At 34.5% G+C, this 23,918-nt stretch overlaps 1 protein-coding gene across 5 annotated transcripts in view; it reads right to left on the bottom strand.

Moving 5' to 3' along the window:
• The window catches only part of LOC117175899 (protein MTSS 2), a 418,276-nt gene that overhangs the window by 110,542 nt on the left and 283,816 nt on the right, over positions 1 to 23,918 (bottom strand). For all 5 annotated transcript variants that reach the window (XM_033365728.1, XM_033365725.1, XM_033365724.1 and 2 more), the window contains 2 exons: positions 23,513 to 23,604; positions 17,333 to 17,616 (listed from right to left, as the gene is read on the bottom strand). In XM_033365728.1, coding sequence (XP_033221619.1) covers positions 17,333 to 17,616; positions 23,513 to 23,604 — 376 coding nt within the window. The remainder of the gene's footprint in view (positions 1 to 17,332; positions 17,617 to 23,512; positions 23,605 to 23,918) is intronic.

Here is a 23,918-nt window from a genome sequence, read left to right on the forward strand (position 1 = left end):
TTTGAAAGCGGTTTGTTTACAGCAGGTAAGTCGCAACTTACGGCCGCGGGTATTGGGGAAAAAAAGGAATCAGTGTAGCAATGATCTCAATCATTTTTGTATAATATGTTGTAAAATTAGTATCTATTTTAATCAACGATTAAACTAAGTAGCATCAATTCTTTTATAAATATTATTATTTTGATCTGACTCCTGGATCTAGGACAGGCCTTATTTTGATCGTGCTCTTTAATAAATTTTAGTTCTCAAATTTTAATGTGTCAATTTTTCCCTCTCAAGGAAATTGATCCAAGAGAATTTGGATCTATTGACAATTTACTGTGTCCCTGTCAGGAAACTGGTACTGAGTATACATGTGGAACCAATTCTGGAAGGACGATAAATCTGAAATGTAATTATTGACGTAATAATATGTTCCCGATTTTAAGGAGTCACGATTCAATAAATATTCTGAGGATTTTTCAAGTCAGAATTTTGTTTCATATTGCACATGGATAATCAATTTCTTTCATAGCGCCCATGAGCAGCACTGCAATCACGATTAAACACGGTAATAAAACAAGAATTGGCGTGATTAAGTTTCCACCTTTTGATGGGTCGCTTAAACACGAGCGGGACTACCCTCCAATTCAGGTCCGTGAGAACCAACAACCCATGGTGAGCATGAGTCACCGTTAGAAAATAGTTTTTTTTTTTAAATTTAATTAATATTCAAAAATTCCTTCAACAGGGTTGAATGCCCTGGATAGGTACCACCTTAAATGTTCACTGACAGCCTTTCCTTTTAATTGTGCCTACCTACATAAATTAATTCAAATCGTAACGCGATGTTACGCTGGCCAAACGAGAACTCTCCTTAGAAGCTTGGCGCCGACTGACGATCTACCCGTTCTTTGGTAAGCACTGAGCTCCCCTTCTCGCCAGCTTGTCGATCCCCACTTACGAGAGGTTGCGCACACAACCACACCTGTTTCACGTGACAGTAGATACGGTCTATATAAGCCTTCTGTTTAGAAATTTACAAGTCATGCAGGAGCGTATTTATTTTCGCTTTCACCGGCTCTTGAGCGAATTTAATAAATATGAATATTATTAATTGGTGGACCGTCACAGTGTGGCGAATACCTTACAAGTAAAGAACGAAAAAAATTCACGGATTTTTTGCAATCTTGGTATACAAAATGTAACGAGAAATATTTATATGAAATCAAGAAGTCATGGAGTTATTGATAAAACTAGTACCAACAGTAGAAAATGTCACGAAAAACTTTAAAATGTTGCGGTTGTAGGTAAAGCAGAGATTATTAAGGATTCTGATAGTCATGAATCTGATAGTGAAGATTCCGATTGCTATGACAGTTCTGTTTGCAAAGAGAAGACTAAAATATTATTTAACCAATTTACATTAAGTGATCTTGTACGAGATTTAGATCTTTATAAACAACACTCAGAACTATTTGCTTCTAGGCTCCAAGATAACAATTTGTTAGAAGAAGGAACTAAGGTTACTTACTACCACAATAGAGATGAACCTTTTGGAAAATATTTTTTGGAAGAAAATTTTTTGGTATATTGTTATAATGTCGAAGGACTTATAAACGAGTTAAATGCAGATTGCTCGGCTAATGATTGGAGACTTTTCTTGAATTCTTCAAAAAGAAGTTTTAAAGCCTAATTACTACACATTGGTAATAAATATGCTTCGGTGCCAGTTGCTCATTCTGTATTGCTTAGTGAAGAATATGAATCATCAGTTTTGTATTAAAGAAACTTAACTACAATAAGCCCGAATGGATCATATGCACAAATTTTATGATTTTCACCATTATTCAAGGACAGCAAAGTGGTTTCACTAAGTATCCTTGTTTCCTTTGCGAATGGGATAGTCGCGATCGTGAAAAGCATTACATAAAAAAAAATTGGCCAGCAAGAAAAGAGATAAGACCTGGAGATAAAAACATTATTTTAAAACAATTAGTTCATCCACCTAAAATAGTATTACCACCATTACACACAAATCTAGGTTTAATAAAACAGTTTGTAAAAGCTATGAGAGCTGAAAATAGTAATGCATTATCCACAGATACGGGAATTTTTAAAAGATCAATTTTTTAAAGAAAGAATGACAGATTTAAAAAGAAAAGTTTGGAGAAGTTTTAAAGAAGTAGTCACTAAGTTTTTCGGAAATAATAAGGATTCTCAGTATGAAAAAATTGTCGAAAATATGCTTGATAACTTAAAAAATTTAGGATGTTTAATGAACTTGAAAGTTCATTTCTTACATTCTCATTTAGATAGCTCCCCGGAAAACCTTGGAGCTGTCAGCGAAGAGTAACGAGAACGTGCTCATCAAGATTTCAAAGAAATTGAAAGGCGTTACCAAGGCTTTTGGTACAAAAATATGCTATCAGATTACTGTTGGACCCTTAAGAGGGATAGCAAATCAATCAAGTCGTGAGAGGCGAGGGCACTCACGTTAATCCCGATCGTGAGAGACAAGGGGACTCACGTTAATTCAGCACCCTAAAGGGAACAGATTTCTACTACGTCCACGCTGTTGTTCCTGGGTAATGCTAAAAGTAAAAAACATGGGGGAGTCAATTAATCGTGAGAGGCAAGGGGAGTCCCGTCTATCTAGTACCCCGATCGTGAAAGGCAAGGGGCTTGGGTTTTGTTGGCTAGAGGGTAGATGGTTTAACCTTTTAACTGCATTAAACTAGATTGTTTTATAGAAAACTAGCGATTACATTCGCTGTGCCCTGGGTTATGTGGCTTTGCCTGCTTGTGGTTTGTTAGGGGTGCTGTTAGGGGGTTAGAGGCTTAGGGTAGGTATTGATGTGACTTGGATGGTTTAAATTTTGGTTCAAAGGTTTTGGTAAAAATCCTGACATGATAGAGCAAAACTAAAAATATATTTGAATTCAGCGTAAAAAACACATAAGAAACATATGGTCTGACCCAAAATCCAGACAACTTTTTTTTTGTAAACCTGTGTTCAATTCGTTATATACTTTAATGAATTTTAATACATTTTTAATGAAATTTAAAATAATATTGATTATTTATAATGAATGATTTCACAATTGTTGTCATATTTAAAATAAAAACATTCTGGACTAACAAAGATATTTTCTATTCCAGATAATTAAGACAAGACTATAGGTCAGTCTTAACTGACTGGGCTATTCAGAAATGGCCCAGTCAGAAATGGGAACATAAGAGGGAAGTCATGACAAAGAAGAGGATGTTATATGGAATCCCGGAGAGAATAGAAGATAAACTCACATAGGTAGCAAGGAAGATGCAGTATAAGTTAAGGAATATAGCGGAAGTGCAAAGACAAAAAGAAGAACATGGGTTAAGTATTAGAGAATACAGATAGACGGAGTATGGTGGGATTGGGGTGAAGAAAGGAAAGAGATAGTAAGAAATGCGGTTCCGGTAAACTAGGCGAGGAAGGGACGGGAAATAGGAAATAATGAGAAGCAAACACGTTACATTAATTATTAATTATCTAACGATTTTTATGAACAAATTTAGAATTAGAATATTTTTGATCAACGAGGTTTAATTTTTATAGAGATAATTAAGAATATTATTCTGATCAGTTTTTTGTATGATTTGCAATTACTTAAGATTAAATAATTATTCAAAGAATGCATATGAGCAAATAGCGAGTCTGGCCATCTTTGAAGAATAGGTTTCATTCCTTCACGGATTCAATAAAGAATTTATTAGCAAAACTTTTCTTTGCCATACTTTGCAAATTTACAATAATGATTACTTGTTAAAACTACTTTCATAAAAAATGTTCAGTTCGACTATTTTTCATCTTGCATAAAAACATAAATGCAGTTATCACATTTTTAATAATAAGTACAACATTTCCATCCGAATTTTAACATCAAAATAAAAATCATTCAAACATTATTAACAAATGTATTTTTATAAAAAATGTATACAATACATAGTTTATAAAAATTGAAAAAGCTTAAAAATGTTATAATATTACAAACTTTCATTTTCATTAATATCAGTCTTTATTTTTTCTTAATTGATTCCTGCACTTCCATAATCTCTTCAATTGAATGGTATTTTTCTTCAGTAAGCTTTCTTGAATTAATTTTTCTATAACAGTGTATTTTCTCGTATATTTTACTATAATTTAAAATCAGTAAATTATTATTATAATTAATTAATAATTAATTATTTTATAATTGTTAATTATTAAATTAAAAATTAAACTAAAAATTACATTAATTAATTAATAATTATAATTATTATTATATTGTACTATGCTTTTTTATGGAATGATTTTTGTACGGCAATACACTGTTCTGTATATTCTATTGTAATTAGTACTGAATCGAATATATAACCAGTATTATTACTCATTGTACTATGCTTTTTTATTTTCAAAACCCTCGTGAACGAGATACACGAATCAGCATTGTTGCTAAAGCATAATTTAAGTCCGATAGCATGAGTTTTGGTACGTGGAAAATTATATTTAACAAAGGAGGGCTGAAACTTATAGTATAACTTTAGTCGCGATTACTAATAACATGCGGTTGTAGCCAACTTCATTAAAACTACTTTTATTTGCCTTGATAGTTGACAAAAGGCGATAAAAAATATGTACTTGAAGTTACGAACGTTCATATGAACGAAATTAAAGATTTTTTTTCCCGAATTTTTTTTTCCTAAATCATTTAGGATGACAAAAAATGATATTCCATCGGAAGAAGTTTTCGAAATTTTTATTTTTTGAGGGGTTGAATACCCTTACAAATCACCCATTATTCAAACATGCCAAACACAATTTTGATTGTCGATATTTGAAAATATTAAAACGTCAAAAATTTTCTTTTTTTACCTCACTAATTATAGAGGGAGTGAGAACGTTTGGCAAGACCACTAAAAACCACCCTTAATATAACCACACCTAAAATGTTAAAAATGACAATTTTGATTGTCGATATTTGAAAATATAAAAACGTCAAAAATTCTCTTTTTTTATCATCATAATTATAGAGGGAGTGAGAAAGTTCGGCGAGACCCCTAAAAACCACCCTTAATATAACCACACCTAAAATATTAAAAATGACCATTTTGATTGTCGATATTTGAAAATATAAAAACGTGAAAAATTATCTTTTTTTATCATTATAATTATAGAGGGAGTGATAAAGTTCGGCAAGACTCCCAAAAACCACGCTTAATATATCCGCACCTAAAATGTTGAAAATGACAAGTTTGATTGTCGATATTTAAAGACATAAAATCGTCAAAAATTCTCTTTTTTTTATCATCATAATTATAGAGGGAGTGAGAAAGTTCGGCAAGACCCCTAAAAAACACCCTTAATATAACCACACCTAAAATGTTAAAAATGACCATTTTGATTGTCGATATTTGAAAATATAAAAACGTGAAAAATTCTTTTTTTATCATCATAATTATAGAGGGAATGAGAAAGTTCGGCAAGACCCCTAAAACCCACCCTTAATCTAACCACACCTAAAATGTTAAAAATTACAATTTTGATTGTCGATATTTGAAAATAAAAAATCGTCAAAAATTCTCTTTTTTATCTCGCTAATCATAGAGGGAATGAGAAAGTTCGGCAAAATCCCTAAAAACTACCTCTACTACACCCACACCGAAACGGGTAAAAATGACAAGTTTGATTGTCGATATTTGACAATATAAAAACATAAAAGATTCTTTTTTTCTATCTCACTAATTCTAAATCTACACGCTATGAGATATTAGGTTGAAAATTTGGGTTTGTAAAAAATAGCTTCACGTTAAGCTAGCCGAACATTGCTGTAAAACATACTAAAAATGATTTCACGGAAAAGTCACCTCATATAATAATTTACGGCTCATTTAGGGCTCTGGGAATATGATAATAAAAAATGAAAAAATTTGTTTAAACAATTTTTATTCAGACAATTCTAGTAAAAATGAAGTAAACCATTTTCTTCCTTCATCCTACGTTAAGGCTTACTTGGGGTTCCATAAATATGATGTTTCAGTTAAGTAAAAAAATGTTTAAACATTTATTTTTTAAACTAATTTTCCAAAATAACTTTTTTCTTTCTTTTCTCTTGTATCATTTCAGGCTCATTTAAGGTGCTCGCTAAAGTTTGCAACGTTTTAAAAAAACAAATTTACAAAAAAAATTTTTTGCGCGAGACCTAAAATTCAAAAGTTCTAAATAGATCTGTTTGATGACCGGAGATACCCGTAAAAGTTTCAGCACCCTATCTCATCCAGAACACCCTTGTTTTCATCCCCTAACATAATGAAGAATCGGGAAAAATCCCCTAACATCCAGACCTCAAATTTTATGCTTCAAAACTATTCCATCTGATGACCAAAAATACTAAAAAAAAATGTTTCATTACCCTATCGCATACGGAACACCCTCGTTTGCAACCCCTAAAATATTGAAAAATCAAAAAAAAATTCAAAAAACGCCTTAACATCCAGACCTAAAATGTTATGCTTCAGAATGGTTCCATCTGATGTCCCAAGATACTAAAAAAAAGTTTCATTTCTCTATCTCATCCGGAACAGCCCGTTTTCGACACCTAAAATATTGAAAAATCGAAAAAAAATCCCCTAAATTCCAGACCTAAAATTGTATACTTCAGATCGGTTCCATCTGATGTCCAAAGACACTAAAAAAAAGTTTTATTCCTCTATCTCATCCGGAACACCCCGTTTTCAGCCCCTAACATATTGAAAAATCCCCTTACTTCCGGACCTAAAATTTGATGTCATGAAATAGTTCCAGCTAATATCTAAAAAAATTACCGTAAGTCTCCTGTCTTTAGACTCTATGAGAACCCCCTGTTTTTTATAAGATATTGAAAGAAAGCAAGAAGTCATCCCTCATTTCACTAATAATAATTATAAATGCAAAAAATAATATAAAATTATACTATTCCTGATAAGAAGAGTTGAGGTTTGATGCCCGATTTAAAAAAATGTTATTTTCATTTGCTCCACCACTGTGCATGGTTAATCCTCGCTTCTCTTATTCTCCTTCTACAAGTCCGGCCAATTCTGCGAACTCCGAGCGCTTGCTTCTTCGTGCCTTCTCCTCGCACGCTCATTCGCAATATACCGAGAGAGAATGACAGATTTTAGTACGATACGTTGAAAAATAGTAAAATACCCAAATACTCAAATATATTGAGCTTTTTTTATTTATTCATATATTAAGAAATTTTAGACGATTTAGTCCGAAAATCGATTAAGAAAAATAAAACTGTCAAAAATTACTGGCTGATAGACTTTTATAAGAAAACTGCAGATTGGGATGAACGAACCACATTTAAACATAGATAAATGAACAAAAAAAGGTTTTATGTCGAGCAATTGATATTAAGTAAATATTGGACTTAATTCAAATCAATTTACTCGTTTCTCCGAATGTTGATTTATATGTGACTAAAAAGGAAAAAAACTGAACAATTTTTAATTCTTTAAAATCTCTTGAAATTTTTCAAAGCTCTTGAAAATTCCTTAGAATTTTAAAAATACCCTAAAATATTTCAAATCCTTTAAAATCTCATACTAAATTATTGCACTCAATTGACAATGCCTTGGAATCTATTAAAATATCCTGAGATATATCAAATCCTTTAAAATCTCATATCAAACTATTGTAATCAATTAAAAATTCCTTAGAACCTTTCAAAATACTCTCAAATATTTCGAAACATTCAAAATCTTTGGAAAGACCTTGACATCATCTAAAGATCTCGAAAGTACTTTGGAATTTTTTTAAATAACCCTGTTAAAGTTGTTAAAATTCTTTAAAATTCCTTTACGAAGAAGCAAGCGCTCAGAGTTCGCAGAATTGGCCGGACTCGTAGACGGAGAATAAGAGAAGCGAGGACTAGCCATGCACAGTTGTAGAGCAAATGAAAATAACCTTTTTTTAAATCGGGTATCAAATCACAACTCTTCTTATCAAGAATAGTAGAATTTTATATTATTTTTTTCATCTATAATTATTATTAGTCAAATGAGGGATGACTTCTCGCTTTCTTTCAATATCTTATAAAAAACAGAGGGTTCTCATAGAGTCTAAAGACAAGAGACTTACGGTAAATCTTTTAGATATTAGCTGGAACTATTTCATGACATCAAATTTTAGGTCTAGAAGTAAGGAGATTTTTTGAGGATTTTTCAATATTTTAGGGATTTTTCAATATTTCAGGGATTGAAAACGGGGTGTTCCGGATGAGATAGAGAGATGAAACTTTTTTTAGTATCTTTGGACATCAGATGGAACCATTCTGAAACATAACATTTTAGGTCTGGATGTTAGGGGCTTTTTTTCGATTTTTCAATATTTTAGGTGTTGAAAACGGGGTGTTCCGGATGAAATATGGGAATGAAACTTTTTTTAGTAATGTTTTTATATTTTCAAGTATCGACAATCAAACTTGTCATTTTTAATCTTTTAGGTGTGGGTATAGTAGGGGTGGTTTTTAGGGGTCTTGCCAAATTTTCTCACTTCCTCTATAATTAGCGAGACAAAAAAAGAGAATTTTTGACGTTTTTATATTTTCAAATATCGACAAACAAAATTGTCATTTTTAACATTTTAGGTGCAGATATATTAAGGGTGGTTTTTAGGAGTCTTGCCGAACTTTCTCACCCACTCTATAATTAGTGAGATAGAAAAAGAGAATTTTTTCTGTTTTTATATTTTCAAATATCGACAAACAAAATTGTCATTTTTAACATTTTCCGCGCTTATATATTGAGAGTGGTTTTTAGGGACCTTGCCGAACATCTTCACCCACTTTATAATTGATGAGATAAGAAAAGAGAATTTTTGACGTTTTTATATTTTCAAATATCGACAATCAAAATTGTCATTTTTAACATTTTAGGTGCAGATATGTTAAGGGTGGTTTTTAAGGGTCTTGCCGAACTTTCTCACTCCCTCTATAATTGGCGAGACAAAAAAGCAGAATTTTTGACGTTATTATATTTTCAAATATCGACAATCAAAATTCTTATTTTTAACATTTCAGGCGCGGATATATTAAGGGTGGTTTTTAGGTGTCTTGCCGAACTTTCTCACTCCCTCTATAATTAGCGAGACAAAAAAAAAGAATTTTTGACGTTTTTGTATTTTCAAATATCGACAATCAAAATTGTTATTTTTAACATTTTAGGCGGGGATATATTAAGGGTGGTTTTGAGGGATCTTGCCTAACTTTCTCACTCCCTCTATAATTAGTGAGATACAAAAAGAGAATTTTTGACGTTTTTATATCTTCAAATATCGACAATCAAAATTGTCATTTTTAACATTTTAGGTGCAGATATGTTAAGGGTGGTTTTTAGGGGTCTTGCCGAACTTTCTCAACCACTCTATAATTATTGAATTAAAAAAAGAGAATTTTTGACGTCTTTATATTTTCAAATATCGACAATCAAACTTCCATTAGGCAGGTAAAAATAATGGGTGATGTGTAAGGGTAGGTAACCCCTTTAAAAAAATTTTATTCGACAATTCTTTTCGACAGAATATTTTTTTTGCCGTTCTAATTGATTTAGGCAAAAAAAAAAATTGAAAAATAATTTTTTTTAATTTCGTTCAAATGAACGTTCGTAACTTCAAGTACATATGAAAAATGTAAAAACACACCTCCCAAAAGTTCAGCCAAATTTCCGATATCAGAATTTAAAGGCAGGCAGACATTCAAACATGCCCATTGAATGCATACAGTAATTCCTTGGCATAAAAACTTCACAATTGACATTTGTTTTAAAAAACAGCAAATACATAACCTGCTCGTACGCGGGTCGCGCGTATAATGTTTTGCTATAGTTAAAAGTTTGTCATAAGGACCACAGCGGAATTACAAAGAGAGCGGGTGCCATTCTAGAAAATTGCATGCGCTCCCAGCGAAATCGCGGTCAAATTGCATGTGTAACCAGGTCTCACGAGCATAAGATAGGTGGTTAAAGTCTGTGACGGAATCAATACGACGATCCGGTTAAAGTCATGTGCACCCTCAGGACACGGAGAGACCCAAGCACGACCGCTTTATATATTTTCCCTGCAAGTGTCTTAACATTTCGTCGACACACAGAGATGCTTTTCAGGCTATTAACCAGTAAAAGCTTGGCATGTCCTTCTTTTCATTCTCCTTGGCTGTGATGGTTTTATCGGCTGGTGCCGAAAATTCGATAACGAACCTAGTTTATTTCTCGAAGTCAGCATATGCGGCACTTTTCATGTTCGACGATTGACTTTATTTTCCTGGAAGCGTTGGGCGGAGCAGTAATAGGACTAATGCGGAAGAGTGACAAAGATGCTAATAAGGCATTCTTAGTGCCATATTGTACCTTTAAATGTACGTCGTTCACGTATGAGTTTGACAACAAGATATTATGTGTCCTAGATGCTCAGGTTGTGCATGGCACATACCAAAATAAAACCCTTCGTACCCGAATTTAATCTGAGTGATTTAAGGAAAGCAAACTTTAGATAATACAACATCGAAAGATCCTCCAGATTTTGGTGGAAGATGCAGTTTATCCTCTTTTTGAGGAGCTGTTCATGGAAGGTTTTCTCCTGCGATTTCTTAATCCGAGCCTTCAGGAGTGAGTACTTGAGATGGATAAGGTTTTATGCATTTTCCTCACCTCTGATATAGAAATCAAGGCCAAAGTTTCAGCGACTCCTTGGCTGCTTTCTACAGAAACGTTTCTTTGTGCAATTCTTCATGCTTCCTAACCATTTTGAAAAGATGGTCTCATCCATTTGCGACTGTACGTGCTGTACCAAAAATAATCCGACTGTGAAGACATTCAAGATTCATTATTTCGCGACTACCTTCACAGCGTGAGATGTAGAGTCGCGGTACATAAGACTTAAGATGCATGCTTTTCTTCATGTACATAACCTTTTGTGACCAGATATCAAGGGATCTCACCTCGTCCCTCATTCATGACACTAATTCAAATAAATAGAGTACTACTGGGCTAGCAAGCATGTTTCTTGCATTGCTGCAAATACTTTGTTCCTCGCTTATAATTTGGAAGACTAAATCTGCCGGATGAGATCTTTGTATCTACTTCTGAGAGGATCCTTTATAGCTGTCACATCCTGAATGCGGTTCTGTGGCACGCGCTTTGGCTTATAACATACTCGTATCATTAGTCACTTGACTTAGTTCGTGGCTATGATGAAAAACTGGGTTCACGGGAGAAGAAGCTTAGAAAATAATAATAATAATAATAATAATAATAATAATAATAATAATAATAATAATAATAATGACCCCATCGTCCGAGAGCTCCGGCTCTTGCAGACAGCCACGTTGCAGTTGGCTAACTCTCAAATGCAACGAATAATACGATTACGTCGCCGGTATCGCGCTATGCCATCCACAATAGGCCTCTCTCGGATGTAGGCCATGGTTCAGTTGATAGTCGCAATGAGGCCAAACAGAGGCAAGGAACAGGCAATGGCCTTAGACATACGCGAGAACATCGTTTTATATGGTCAGTTCAATTCAGGAGGGACATCCTTACATGTTGACAAGGAAGCTTACCAGCGCTAAGAGTATATATGTAGACGTTACATGAACGTTGGATCAATTTGCATCCGGAATATGCTCATAAATTGTCTCCGTACGTAGGAGATCATGTATCCTTTTTACGCAAAGGTGGATATGAAGTTCTTTATTAAAAAGAAGAAGACCTACATCCCCCAGCGAACATACCACCGGTTCCAGCAAGGCCACATTTGCAGATAGCCGGTAATGCCAACATGAGAACTAGGAGATCAAAAATCCACCCAAAAGTCTTTCACAGGATGGAAAAATTAGCTGAAGAGAATACTGCTTTCCCCCATTTGCTCCCTGAAGCTTTTAATCTCTGGAAAATAAACTGTGTAGTTTACGAGAAGGTGGACTCCCTGCTTAGTGACAATAGACGTATTGATACTTCAGTACGCCTGAGTCACACTCGCGAGCGTATTACGCATCTTCACTTCAAAATTAAAATGGCGAGACGGCATCCATCAAATGTTCATTGCGCGATTAACTACATAAAATCGAATGAAAAATTCTCTCCAAAAGTAAAGACACATGCTCGAAACCTAAGGAAAGCAAATCACACGTTAAATAGGTGCAAACTGTTGACCATCAAGCAGAATTAGATGCAAGAAATAAAAGCTCTTTCAGCAGCTAAAGGGTGCCTTGAACGGCAAATAAATTGAATTCAGGAAAATTTCACCTTTTGCAATCATTCTTCCTGTCCGTTCAATAAAACCGCATGTGTCGATGAAAATCCGCTTAGTCAAGAAGAGATTCACGTTTTATGGAAATAAGTATATGAAGATACTTATCAGCTAAAAGACGCTTCAGATATCACACTCTTTCCTAGCTTTAGCCAGAGGCATCGATTGCAATATCCAGAGAAGCGCCCAGCAACCAACGCCTGATAAAATCAACAATTTTTTGTGGAAGAAATTCACCTCTACGCACCAGCATCTAGCTTGTATGTGTACTACTTTCTTAAACGGAGATAACCCATCCCGCAGTGGTTAGAGGAAGGACGCACAGTACTGATCCCTAAGACCGGAGATTTGTCAAGTCCAAAGAACTGCAGGCCCATAGTTCTTTAAACACCAGCTACAAGTCATTCACGGGCACCCTCGAAGAGAGGCTAAGAACATTTATCAAGCCGATATGGAGTGTAATAGTTTAACAACGTGGATGCAAGGAAGGGCTGGAAGGTTCCAGCAACAACCTGTTGATAGACAGGTGTATTCAGGATTCGGTTCGGTATCGACAGAATTTTTCATGGCTTGGATTGACTACCGGAAGGCATTTGCTAGAAGTAACTGTGAGCTACTTATCAAGCTCCTTAAGTGCCTGGAGGTGCATCCAAGAATAGTGAGATGTATGAAAGGGCTTATGCTCTCCTGTCGGACCAGATTTGTCATAACAACTTTTCATGGTCAATTTTGCGACATTATACGTAGAGAAGAATTATCGATGGATCAGCCCAACATGTTTCTCAGGGCTTTTGGATTGAGATCGGAGACTGTGGGGTTTCTTTTTAGCTGTAAAGACGGCGCTATGGACACCTTAGTTTACTGCGAGTGTCTAATGAATCTACTTGTAAGCGATACCAACTGCCGAGCGTGCAACCAATAGCTAGAAGCACCTGGACATGTTCTCAGTGGATACTTAAAGTATACATGCTACGCGTACATAGAGAGACACAATGTGGCTCTAATAGTGTTATATTGCCATCTTCGGCACTTTTATGGTATTGATCTAATCCCCGTCTTGCGATACGCCCAGGGAGATCTCAAGTCCGTTGTGGAGAATGGTCAGTGTAAGAGTTACTGGAATTTCTCATTTTCTATCACTCAACGTATCAGTGCTACAAAGCCTGAAGATGTCCTACAAAATCTGAAAAAGAAATAATCTACGTGATTATCAACATTTCTTTTTGAGCTGAGCAGGCTGTGCCACGGCTACAAAGTCTATCTTGTACTTTTCATAAGCTGCTGCCTTGGAGGTAACTGTTCCTCAAAATACTCTACAATGATTAGTGGCTATAAAAAAGTATTCAGAGGTGAAGCCTTCAACTCCAAAAGGGGCCGTCTGTCAGGTCATCCGCGGTTAGAGACCGGACTATAAAAAACAGTATTGTACGGCGGAATTGGTTGCGTTAAAGAATCATGATCCCTGGAAATTGCAGACGTATTAAATTAACTTATAACATCATCATCATCTCATCAGTCACTTACATTAGTCCGTGGCTATGATGAAAAAACATTATCAATCAAGAACGAGTTTAAAAAATAAGATGGTAGCTCTAAGAAAGCATCCAGAAGTCACTATTGTCACGCTCCTGGTGTTGTACCTATAAAATCATCGCAAAAGATTTCAAACATGGCATTAAATTAACGTATAACCTCCTCATCTCATCGTTCACTTAACTTAGTCCGTGGCCTTGACGAAAAACCCGATTTACCCGAGAACAAGTTTTTTTTTAAATAGTAATTTCCATAACCCTACCGAACATGTCCTCGCGTTGGCGTAGCGTAGGGCTTGAACTTTTCTGTCATGACTCTGACAGCTATGTTGGCGGTAGCAATGCTCCTTACAGGGTTTCTCATACCAAGCAGGTAAAAACCAAGAGGAAAGGGACTAAGAGGAACACCAAAATCCATCAATTATCATGGAGAGTCTATTAAAGATTTTGAAAAGCTTGTTACTTCCCGAGGATCATTGGGGCGCTCCTGAAGCCAGCTCCGGGGACCACATCATGCGAAACGATGCTGACGGAGAACTGCGAGATAGCCAGGCAGATCTCACTAATAAAACACCTTGCCAGCAAGAACATCTGCGACAAACCTCAACAGAAATACCGTGAGAGATCATCAACTCGGATAATATAATGAAAGAGGAATTGGTGTGTATCTACTGTGAAAGTGAGAAGTTTGAAACTGAAAACGAAAAGGAATACAACTTTAGGACGAGGTTTGCTGCAATGTACCCTCATATAAAGAAAGTTACACTAAGAGATCTTATCGCTCAGGTGAAGGACATCAGGACTAATGAACCTCAGTTAGAGGAAGTTGCATCGCATGATCAAGCAGTGGCAATTAATGTTCTTCCTCAATCTGATGATTATGCATTACCATTACATTCTCTAGAAGCAGATGGCCTAATATAACCAGAGGCAAAAGCAGAACTTCAGCAATCAAGAAGGCGGTTAAAATTGCAATCACATTAACAGAAATGTTATAAGCCTTTATTTTTTTGAAGAGTATATAGCAGAATATAGCAAACCAGAAATCCTGAATATCTGTAAACAGATTGCTTTCGGCTGTTGAAATAGCTGACATTAAATTTGAATTTAAACAGCAGATTCCTTTTGATGAACATCCCTTGGAAGATGTGGACAACAAATAAATGATTCAATCTGAATGATAATGTGAACAGCGAAATCCCAGAAAAATCACAGCACCTTGAGCGTCATTTTTGTAATGTTTTACTAGATTGCAGACATGTAAAACCAACACAAATCATTCTTTGTCCAAGATGAAAATCACAAATTATCCGCGTCCACTAATAGAACATTTGAACAGTAAGCTTCTACTCATGCATTTAAACGCAATACAAACTGCGTTAGAGGTGCAAATTCTTGTATAGTGAGCAGCTGTGGCAGCTGTTAGAACGTCGAGCCACAGGACTAGGCCTACAATTGCAGTGTTTGCCTTTAGAAACGAATCGAACTCCACCATGTAAGATCAGGTTGGCTACAAAAGTAAGCAAAGTAAGGTGTAAAATGGGTCGATTGACTCAATATAAGAAAGGAAATAGAACCAGAAAGCTGGTAAATTACGCTAATAACATCATCCACCCTCGGTACATCGAGACATTAACACCAGAAATTTTGGATGAGATTATAAACACCCAAAATTAGAGATTTGATGTTGTTACAACTAGACAGCGACGATACAAGAAAATTGGTGCAAAAAGGCATGACTAACTACTGGTCGGGTGGCCTGTCTTACGACAATTTATAAATGCCTTACATACATTATTCCAGATAATGTATCTTCCCAGTGCAACGAGAATGATATCCTTACAGAAGAACAAAAAGGATGTTGTAAAAAACTCGTAGGACAGTAAAAATCTTGTCACCATAGACGCAATTGCCATGAAGCAAACTAGTAAACATCAAAGAAACTTGCACATCGCATAGATCGACTACAAGTAGTGATGCGATGATGCTATGGGGTACAAGAATGAAGTATTTTAATCATGTAGAACGAAGGATAATTACAAAATACGCAGTACGACGCTCATCTTTCACGAAGACTCCTTTAATGCATTATGGTTCTGTTTAGCGTTAAATCCAATGAGCAAAACACTAAAAAAACATGTCTCGTGGGTTCCGAATACGTGACAATGAGGATGATCATTATATAACCCATCTTCTATACATAGATAATCTGAATCTATACGCTAGTTTGGACGAGAAACTGCAACAAGTAATCGATGTCACAAATCATTTTTACAATGACATCCTCATCCGGACTAGATAAATACAGAACAATGAATTTAATCAGAGGAGAATTGAGGGCTGCAGAGCTAGAGAACGAGTTCGAAAATGACATCGAGGCAACAGCTGAGGGCGACTATTATAAATATCTAGGTATTCTTGAATTTAAAGGTATTCAGCATACGATAGTTAAGAAAAGCCTGACGAATGCCTTCACTACAAGACTCAGATCGTAGAAATGACAAAGCAGCGAAAGCACCACAGTAATTTGGTGATTAAAAGAGTAGTTCTACCATGACGTAGAGGGGATAGGGGCATTTTATATGTCAGGAAACTGTGTAAGTCAACATTTATACAGTTTCGAGACTATTTTAACTGCAAGCGAGATGTTGCGCTTTACGACACCACCTGTAAAGCGGATCTTGATTACAAGTTCTTGAATTTGTCTTCACAGGAGGCCATGAATATTGAAGTTGAATCCATAGAGGAATTAGAAACGCAATGGAGACAAAAAGCTTCCCACCGCGAGCACCCAGAAACGCTAAGTCCTGTTTCCAGAAACGGAATATTCCATGATTAGGATTCAGGACAGGGCTGTCAGCACCAGAAATGAAAGCAAATACGTGTTACATCAAGACGTGAATGACCGGTGTTGATTATGTGGAGATAACAGCGAATTCATCCAGCAAATTATTTATGGTTCTCCCGTAATCGCTTAAAGAGAACATACGCGCAGACATAACCGAAATTTGTAGGCAACCTATACAACCAAGTTTCATTAGTACAGCGAGCTGAGACATGAAGTAAAGGCTATATGGAGGAAAGTGAAACATGCATCTATTCATCCTATTGTGATTTCGACGACAAACAATGTGCACGCAAGATGTACCGAACATCTTGAACATTTAGGAGTCAGTAAAGCACTGGTAATAGCTGAGAAGGCGGTTGTATTAAACACCTTTCGCATTGTAAGAAACTTTCTCGACCATTAAGAAGCAAGCGACTAAAAACATTTGGACTTGCTCCACAAACATGCTCCTAATTTAACACCTACAACATCATCGCAAAAGATTTCAAACATCGTATTAAATTAACTTATAACATCCTTATCTCATGAGTTACTTAGTCTGTGGCTATGATTAAAAACTGGTTTATCGAAGAAAACGTTTGAAAAAAGAAAGTAATAATAATTAAAAATGTTAAAATAAATGAAATCGATGGAAACTTTTGTGTATCTTTGTTTGTTACTTACCAAAACAGGCTTTAAGAATCTAGCAAGCAGACAGAATCTTCCACGTTCTTCTAGTAGAGCTGCTCGCACTGCTTTTCTTTCAGTCTCTTCTAGACTTAGGCGTTTTTCTTGTACAACTGCTGCAGAAGATGCAAGCAGTTTATTAAATTCTGCATCCACAACACAATTTTTGTGACTGTAACTTTGCATAGCGCCTTGTATATAAGTTTTACGAGCTTTCTTTTTCTGCAGTCTTAGTGTATCAGTCGATTTTTTCTTTAATTCGGCTCTTGCCTTTTTATATTCTGCAATTTTAAATCAAAATACTAAAATTTTCAATCGATTATATATGGCCACAAAAAAATTTAACTTTACTAGGGCCAAGAGTACAACGGTTCCTTTTTCAAATATTTTTTTAAATGATTTAGATGCACACTCAATTTTACGTCAATTACACGTTAATTTTACGTCAATCACACGTCAATTTTACTTTTGTTTTATTTCAGAACGTTTTGAGCGCATGGAACCATTTTTTGTATTAAAAAAATGACAGTATGTTTCTTCTATTCAATCTGAGAACATCTTAGGTTCGAAATATGCATCTTATACCAAAAGTTTATACATTTAAATTAATTCAAAATAATGTTTTTTTTGTATATTTTTATTGTTGTTCGCCAGTTAAAAATGTACATGCCAAAAATTTGTCATAAACATTGAATCTATAGAGATGATGTTTTCTATAATTAAATTCAATGAATTTAAAATCAAATTGGTATGAGTGGGAAAATTTTCGCGGGATTGAAGTTCAATAAAAAAAAGTTGTACGACAAACTGGCCCAGTGTGGAATAGTATACAAATGTCCGTCCTCGGCTCAATTTTCATCGGAATTAAAAAAACCAAAGTGAAGATAACTCAGAAGAGAGTCCGCTAATATGGGCCACTGCTACATTCTTAGTTTTTCTAACCCTCTTTCTTTATTGTGATTTTTTTAACTCGCTGTATCCTGATTTGAATACATTTTTTCTACGCGCAGCTCTACTCCCATTTTTTTTAATTGAAAAAGAAATATTTTGTTCAGTGTTTCTATTTTTTTTTCAATAGATTCGGAAAATGAATATTTAGATTTTAGATCATTTCAAATTACATTAACGTTAGATTCTTGAATCTCATCTTTATCCCGTATCAATTCACATAATTTAGAATCATTTATACTTAACATTTCATGAATTATAATATTTAAAACTTAAATCTAAAAATTCCAATTATACAAGAAAAGGCATAAATAGTTGGATGTATTTTTGTTTTGTTTTGAGGTACGCAACAAATATACCAATGAGTATATACGAGTGATTTCTTTTTCGTTATAATCTACGTTCAATATAATAATAAATGAAACATATTATTTTTAAGTAAATCATTAAAAAAAACTGTTAGTATTATTTTTTCCATTTACACTCACAAGTGAAATTTATGCAAATATCATATACTTAATATGATTATAAACTCTCCAAGAATCTTTCCTGTTATGAATTAAATTAAAGAAAATAAAATAAAAATGTACAGTTATTTTAGAAGAAGAAAAACCGTATTTATATTATACATTTCAAAATGTATTTTAAACTTGCTAAAGTTATAGTACATACGACAAAATTTGACTTTCATAAATTTTATAGCAACATGCATAGAACAAAAAATTTTGTGAATCATGTGATTTTAGAAAATCTATTAGTTCTAATATTTAAATACATCTTAGATTATACATGTTCTTCTAAATTATAACATTACACGTATCACATAGATCATATTGTAATGTAATGTATTTTATAAATTAAAAACATTGTTCAAGCAACTGATAATAGCAATGTATAAGCATGAACGTTTATAACCATTAATCGTTAAGAATGTCTAAATATTGGATCCCTAAATAACATGGGTAATGGTTTTGCAGACCTAAATATTATAAGCCTTGCTGTTGTGGATCTGTGCTCTCCAACAGACATTCCCAAGCTGGAGAAATTCCCGCCAGCTACACATGTTTTGCGCTTACCACTATTTCGACTGGAGAGTACTATAATATACTATAATATGCTGAGAAACCCACTTTTATGTAATAAAGTCTACAACCAAAAAATAATTGTTGAAAAAGGGTCTTTATTTGTGTACTAGTCCCTTAAGGCAGGATATTTTTTTATACGGGCAGTCAGGTGTATTTTACTGTAGGAATGCTGTAAAAAAAGATAAAGTTTTACAGGTAAGTGATGATGAGAAGAATGTTGAAAGTTTGCAGGCATAAATACTTTGCACAATTCTCCTTTGAATTACATAATTTGAAAATAAATGTAAACATGCTGAGATAAAATAATTAAAATTCTAGTCATCATTACAAATTTACATTGGAAAGTTAGTCGCCCCAAGCACCTTAACAGATGTTTCGTATCTACGGTGCTGCTTGGGTTGGAGAGGAGGGCATCTAAACACGCGTCTACCACCACTCTCGCTCTCCAGCCGAAACAGTGGGAAGCGCAAAACATGTGTGGCTAGCGGGAATTTCTCTAGTTTGGGCATGTCTACTCTACAAACTTAGGCTTTGTGGATCTGAGTTGTTGAGTGTTTAAGTTTGGCAGATTAAGATATTGTAGTTCTGAATTTGTGGATCTAGATATCCTTGGTTAAGATTGTGTGGGTACAGGTTTCATGGATATATGTTTCGTGAGTCTATATTCTGTACATCTAAATTTTTCGGGCTTAGGCAGGCTAAGATTAGTTTTTGTGGCAAGAATTATGAAAGTCTATGTTTCGTTGGTAAAGGTTATATGGTACTTGGCATCTTGGTATAGGTTTGCTTTTTTAGATGATGCGGGCCTAGATATTATCAGTCTTGGTTTGTTGAGCCCAGATTTGTAGATCTGAGTATTGAGAATCTACATTTTTGGATCTACGGGTTGGGGATTAGGATTTTTGGACCTAGTTTTACCTGGAATTTATAGATTAAGATTGTTTTTACTATTTTATATGAAATTATCAACACTGATATTCTGTTTTATGTCATATAAATTAGGTTTCATGTCTTTTCCTAAGGCCAAAGGAAGAGGATTATAAAAATTAAGAATGTTGCAGGTGGTCCAGATTAACAGACTCTCTTCTGAGTAATCTTCACTTTGGGTTTTTTTATATCCGATCAAAATTGAACCGAAGATGGACGCTTGTCTATTTTTCCACACTGTGCGGCTTAATCCAGAGTAGGTATTTTCCGTAGATTTTTGGTCTCTGAATATCAATCCATAAGGAAAATCTTTTTATCGAGTCAGGTTTTTAAGGAAATAGAGGCCAAGTATGTTTTTTGAACATTTTTTCTAAAACAAGGTCAGGCACGAATCTGGCGTTCTAGAGATTTCTAATAGATCCCAAATTAAAGCTTCAACCTTGCAACATTCAAGTGTTGAGAAATGCATTCCGCAACACGACGCTTAGATGCACTACGGGCTACGCGAACCCGAATTTTGGCCAAAAACAAAGTATATAGTTTAAATAAAAGGAACTATTTATCATTTTTTATACAATCTTGAGTACTTAAAATCCGATTATTAAATATGTATGCGTCGTTAATATCAATTCGCGTTATCTTTAAAAAATTTTTCTTTAATGAATCTTAAAAAATTACAAAATAACTGAAATAGCTGTAAATAATTATATAGACCTTTATAGTATGTACAATGTACTCACCCATAAATTGGTACTTTGCAAAAGTGCGCTCTTTCCACACTCTCTCCCCAACCAAAGTTCAGACCCATGTAAGGAAAATAAGGTCCCATTTAATTAATTATAAAATGTACTGCAAGCCTGACCTGTGCCATGACAATTTCGGTATTAATTTTCTAAAGAGATTAATTTATCTTTGCATTAAAATGCCGGCAATCTGACCAGTAATGTAATTGTATTTCAAACAATATAACACAATAATCCAGCGTCCTGATTAACGTGCCGCGACAGGACCCGATATAGTTTATGAAATATAACTACATTACTGTAGCCACATTGCAGGTATGGTAAATTCGAGGATGAATTTATCTCTTTACATGCGTAAAACAAAAATTGTACATTTATACCTCGAATACGGACCCAGAAAAAAATATATATTTTATTAAACAGAATCGTCTTGTTGAACGAATATAGTTGATTTCAGAAAACCTTTTGCTAATAGTCCGGGAGCCAGAGTCAATTTTTTGTTAATCATTTCCTTCTGCCTAATATTTTAAGGAATGCTTCAGATAGGTGTGTTGTAAGCATAGTTAGCGTCAGTTGCGGCACTTCAAGTGGGTGGGGCAATGGCAGCTCTATGTGAGTAGAAAACCCATCAGCTGGTCATGAAAACATGTAAAAAAAAATAATGCAATGATTTCCTTTCGCTTAAAATTTCATCAGATGATAATTAACATGGTATTTTTTATAAGAATAATCTAAGCTGGCTGTACGTGGGTGGAAAGCCCATCAGCTAAGGCAGTAAAATGTCTCGTGAGGGACGCTCGGCAATATATAATAGCTTATCTGACGGGTTTCCCACCCACATACAGCCAGCTAGTATTATACAGTATTACACACATCCAGCATTATGTCGACTATTATCTGAGAAATTTAGAAGCAGAAGGAAATAATATATGAAAAGTTATCCCACGTACATAAAATATATAGTAGAAATATAAAATAGAAATAAAAATAATTTCTGGAGTGCGTTCTGTTGTGAATTGTTTTCAAACTTTTATTCACGTTTGAACTGTACTGCAAACACTGGCCTCGGCCGTCAAAGCCATGGTTCAAACTTTTATTTATAATCATTTTTCGATTCTTTTAAATAATTGTGTATTGTAAATAATTGTGTATAATAGTATATTGTGTTTGCCGGTGTTTGCAGTACAGTTCAAACGTGAATAAAAGTTTGAAAACAATTTATAACATGACGCACTCCAGAAATTATTTTTATTTCTATTTTATATTTCTACTATATATTTTATGTACGTGGGATAACTTTTCATATATTATTTCCTTCTGCTTCTAAATTTCTTAGATAATAGTCGACATAATACTGGATGTGTGTAATACTGTATAATACTGGCTGGCTGTATGTGGGTGGAAAACCCGTCAGCTAGCCTATTACATATTGCTGAGCGTCGCTCACGAGACATTTCACTGCGTCAGCTGATGGGATTTCCACCCACGTATAGCCAGCTTATATTATTCTTATAAAAAACAACATGTTAACTATCAACTGATGCATTTTTAAGCGGAAGAAAATCATTGCATTACTTTTTTTACATTTTTCCATGACCAGCTGAACGGTTTTCCATCTACATCGAGCCAGGTGACGGTTTTTTTTGTTTAAATGTTATAGCAGCTGACGCTAACTATGCTTACAACTGCTTACAACACACCTATCTGAAGCAGTCCCCAAAGCATTAGGAGAAAGGAAATTGGTATACCAAATACTACGAGATAGAATTTAAAGTGAATCAAGCAGAAGATTTGTTAATTCAACCAAAATATTTTATTGAAGGAATATTAAAAACGGCGGACGTATGCGCATTTGTTACGAACACTTAATCCAATTCAAGATGATAATCCACATGCGAGAGTTTGTAAAGTTGCGAAAAAATGTATCCTGGTCACAATAAGGGACCCGGAAGTTTACATTCCTCTCCAATTATTTCCAACATTATTTACAAAATAATGCATACATCGAACTGGCTTTCTGTATGAGAGAGTCGATCTTCGTGTATTTATTATTTTATGTATCGTCTGGTACAAAAAACTCATGTTTGAAATTTGAGAAATTTTGAGGTTAGGGTGACAAGGGACTCATCCAAAAAATCCAAAAAAATGACGAAATATTATTAATTTTTTCAAATAACCATCTTCAAATACATGTTCAAGCTTTGTTTTCAGTCCTATTAGAAGTTTATTGAATGCCAGGTTTATGCCCTACGTTGTTTTAAAATAATTTTCTGATTCAGTTTCAGCAACCAAAATTTTACGGGAAATGAAGCTGTCAGTCCTAGTAGAGTTTAGATTTTTTTGTGGTCCTGTGCTATTGCTCGTTTTTTTTTTTTTTTTGATGTCCTAATCATTTTAATTCTAAGAAACATGTGATTTGAAAGTTGTAAATTCTAGTTTTTAAGTACTAAACCTTAAAAAAGAACATTAATAACCTTTGGTGTGCTCTTTGTCTAAATTAATAAGAGACTTCTTCCAATCTTCCAATTTTTCTTGAAGCGGCAAGACCAAGCAGTCCATGATAGCACTATTTGAAATAGAACATAAAAATTATTAAGAATTGTAGTCATCATAGAGTACGGTAGTTAAAATTTATGATGCGGAAATATTTATTCTTCTAATTTTTACTCTCGCCTCCCAATTTCATTCAAATTGTCAAAAAAATGTGACGTGCAAAGTTTCATCTGAATCGATGCTCGTTAAATCTCATTTCGGTTTCGTGGCAAAAAGGAGCTGTTGCGTGATTTTATGTGAAAGTAGGTTTAGGAACTTGCAGTTCAATGAATAAAGATATTGAGAAATGAAGAAAAATTGGTATGTTCCAAATTCTTAAATATTTAA

Source organism: Belonocnema kinseyi, chromosome 7 (genome assembly GCF_010883055.1).
Source record: "Belonocnema kinseyi isolate 2016_QV_RU_SX_M_011 chromosome 7, B_treatae_v1, whole genome shotgun sequence".
Taxonomy (NCBI): domain Eukaryota; kingdom Metazoa; phylum Arthropoda; class Insecta; order Hymenoptera; family Cynipidae; genus Belonocnema; species Belonocnema kinseyi.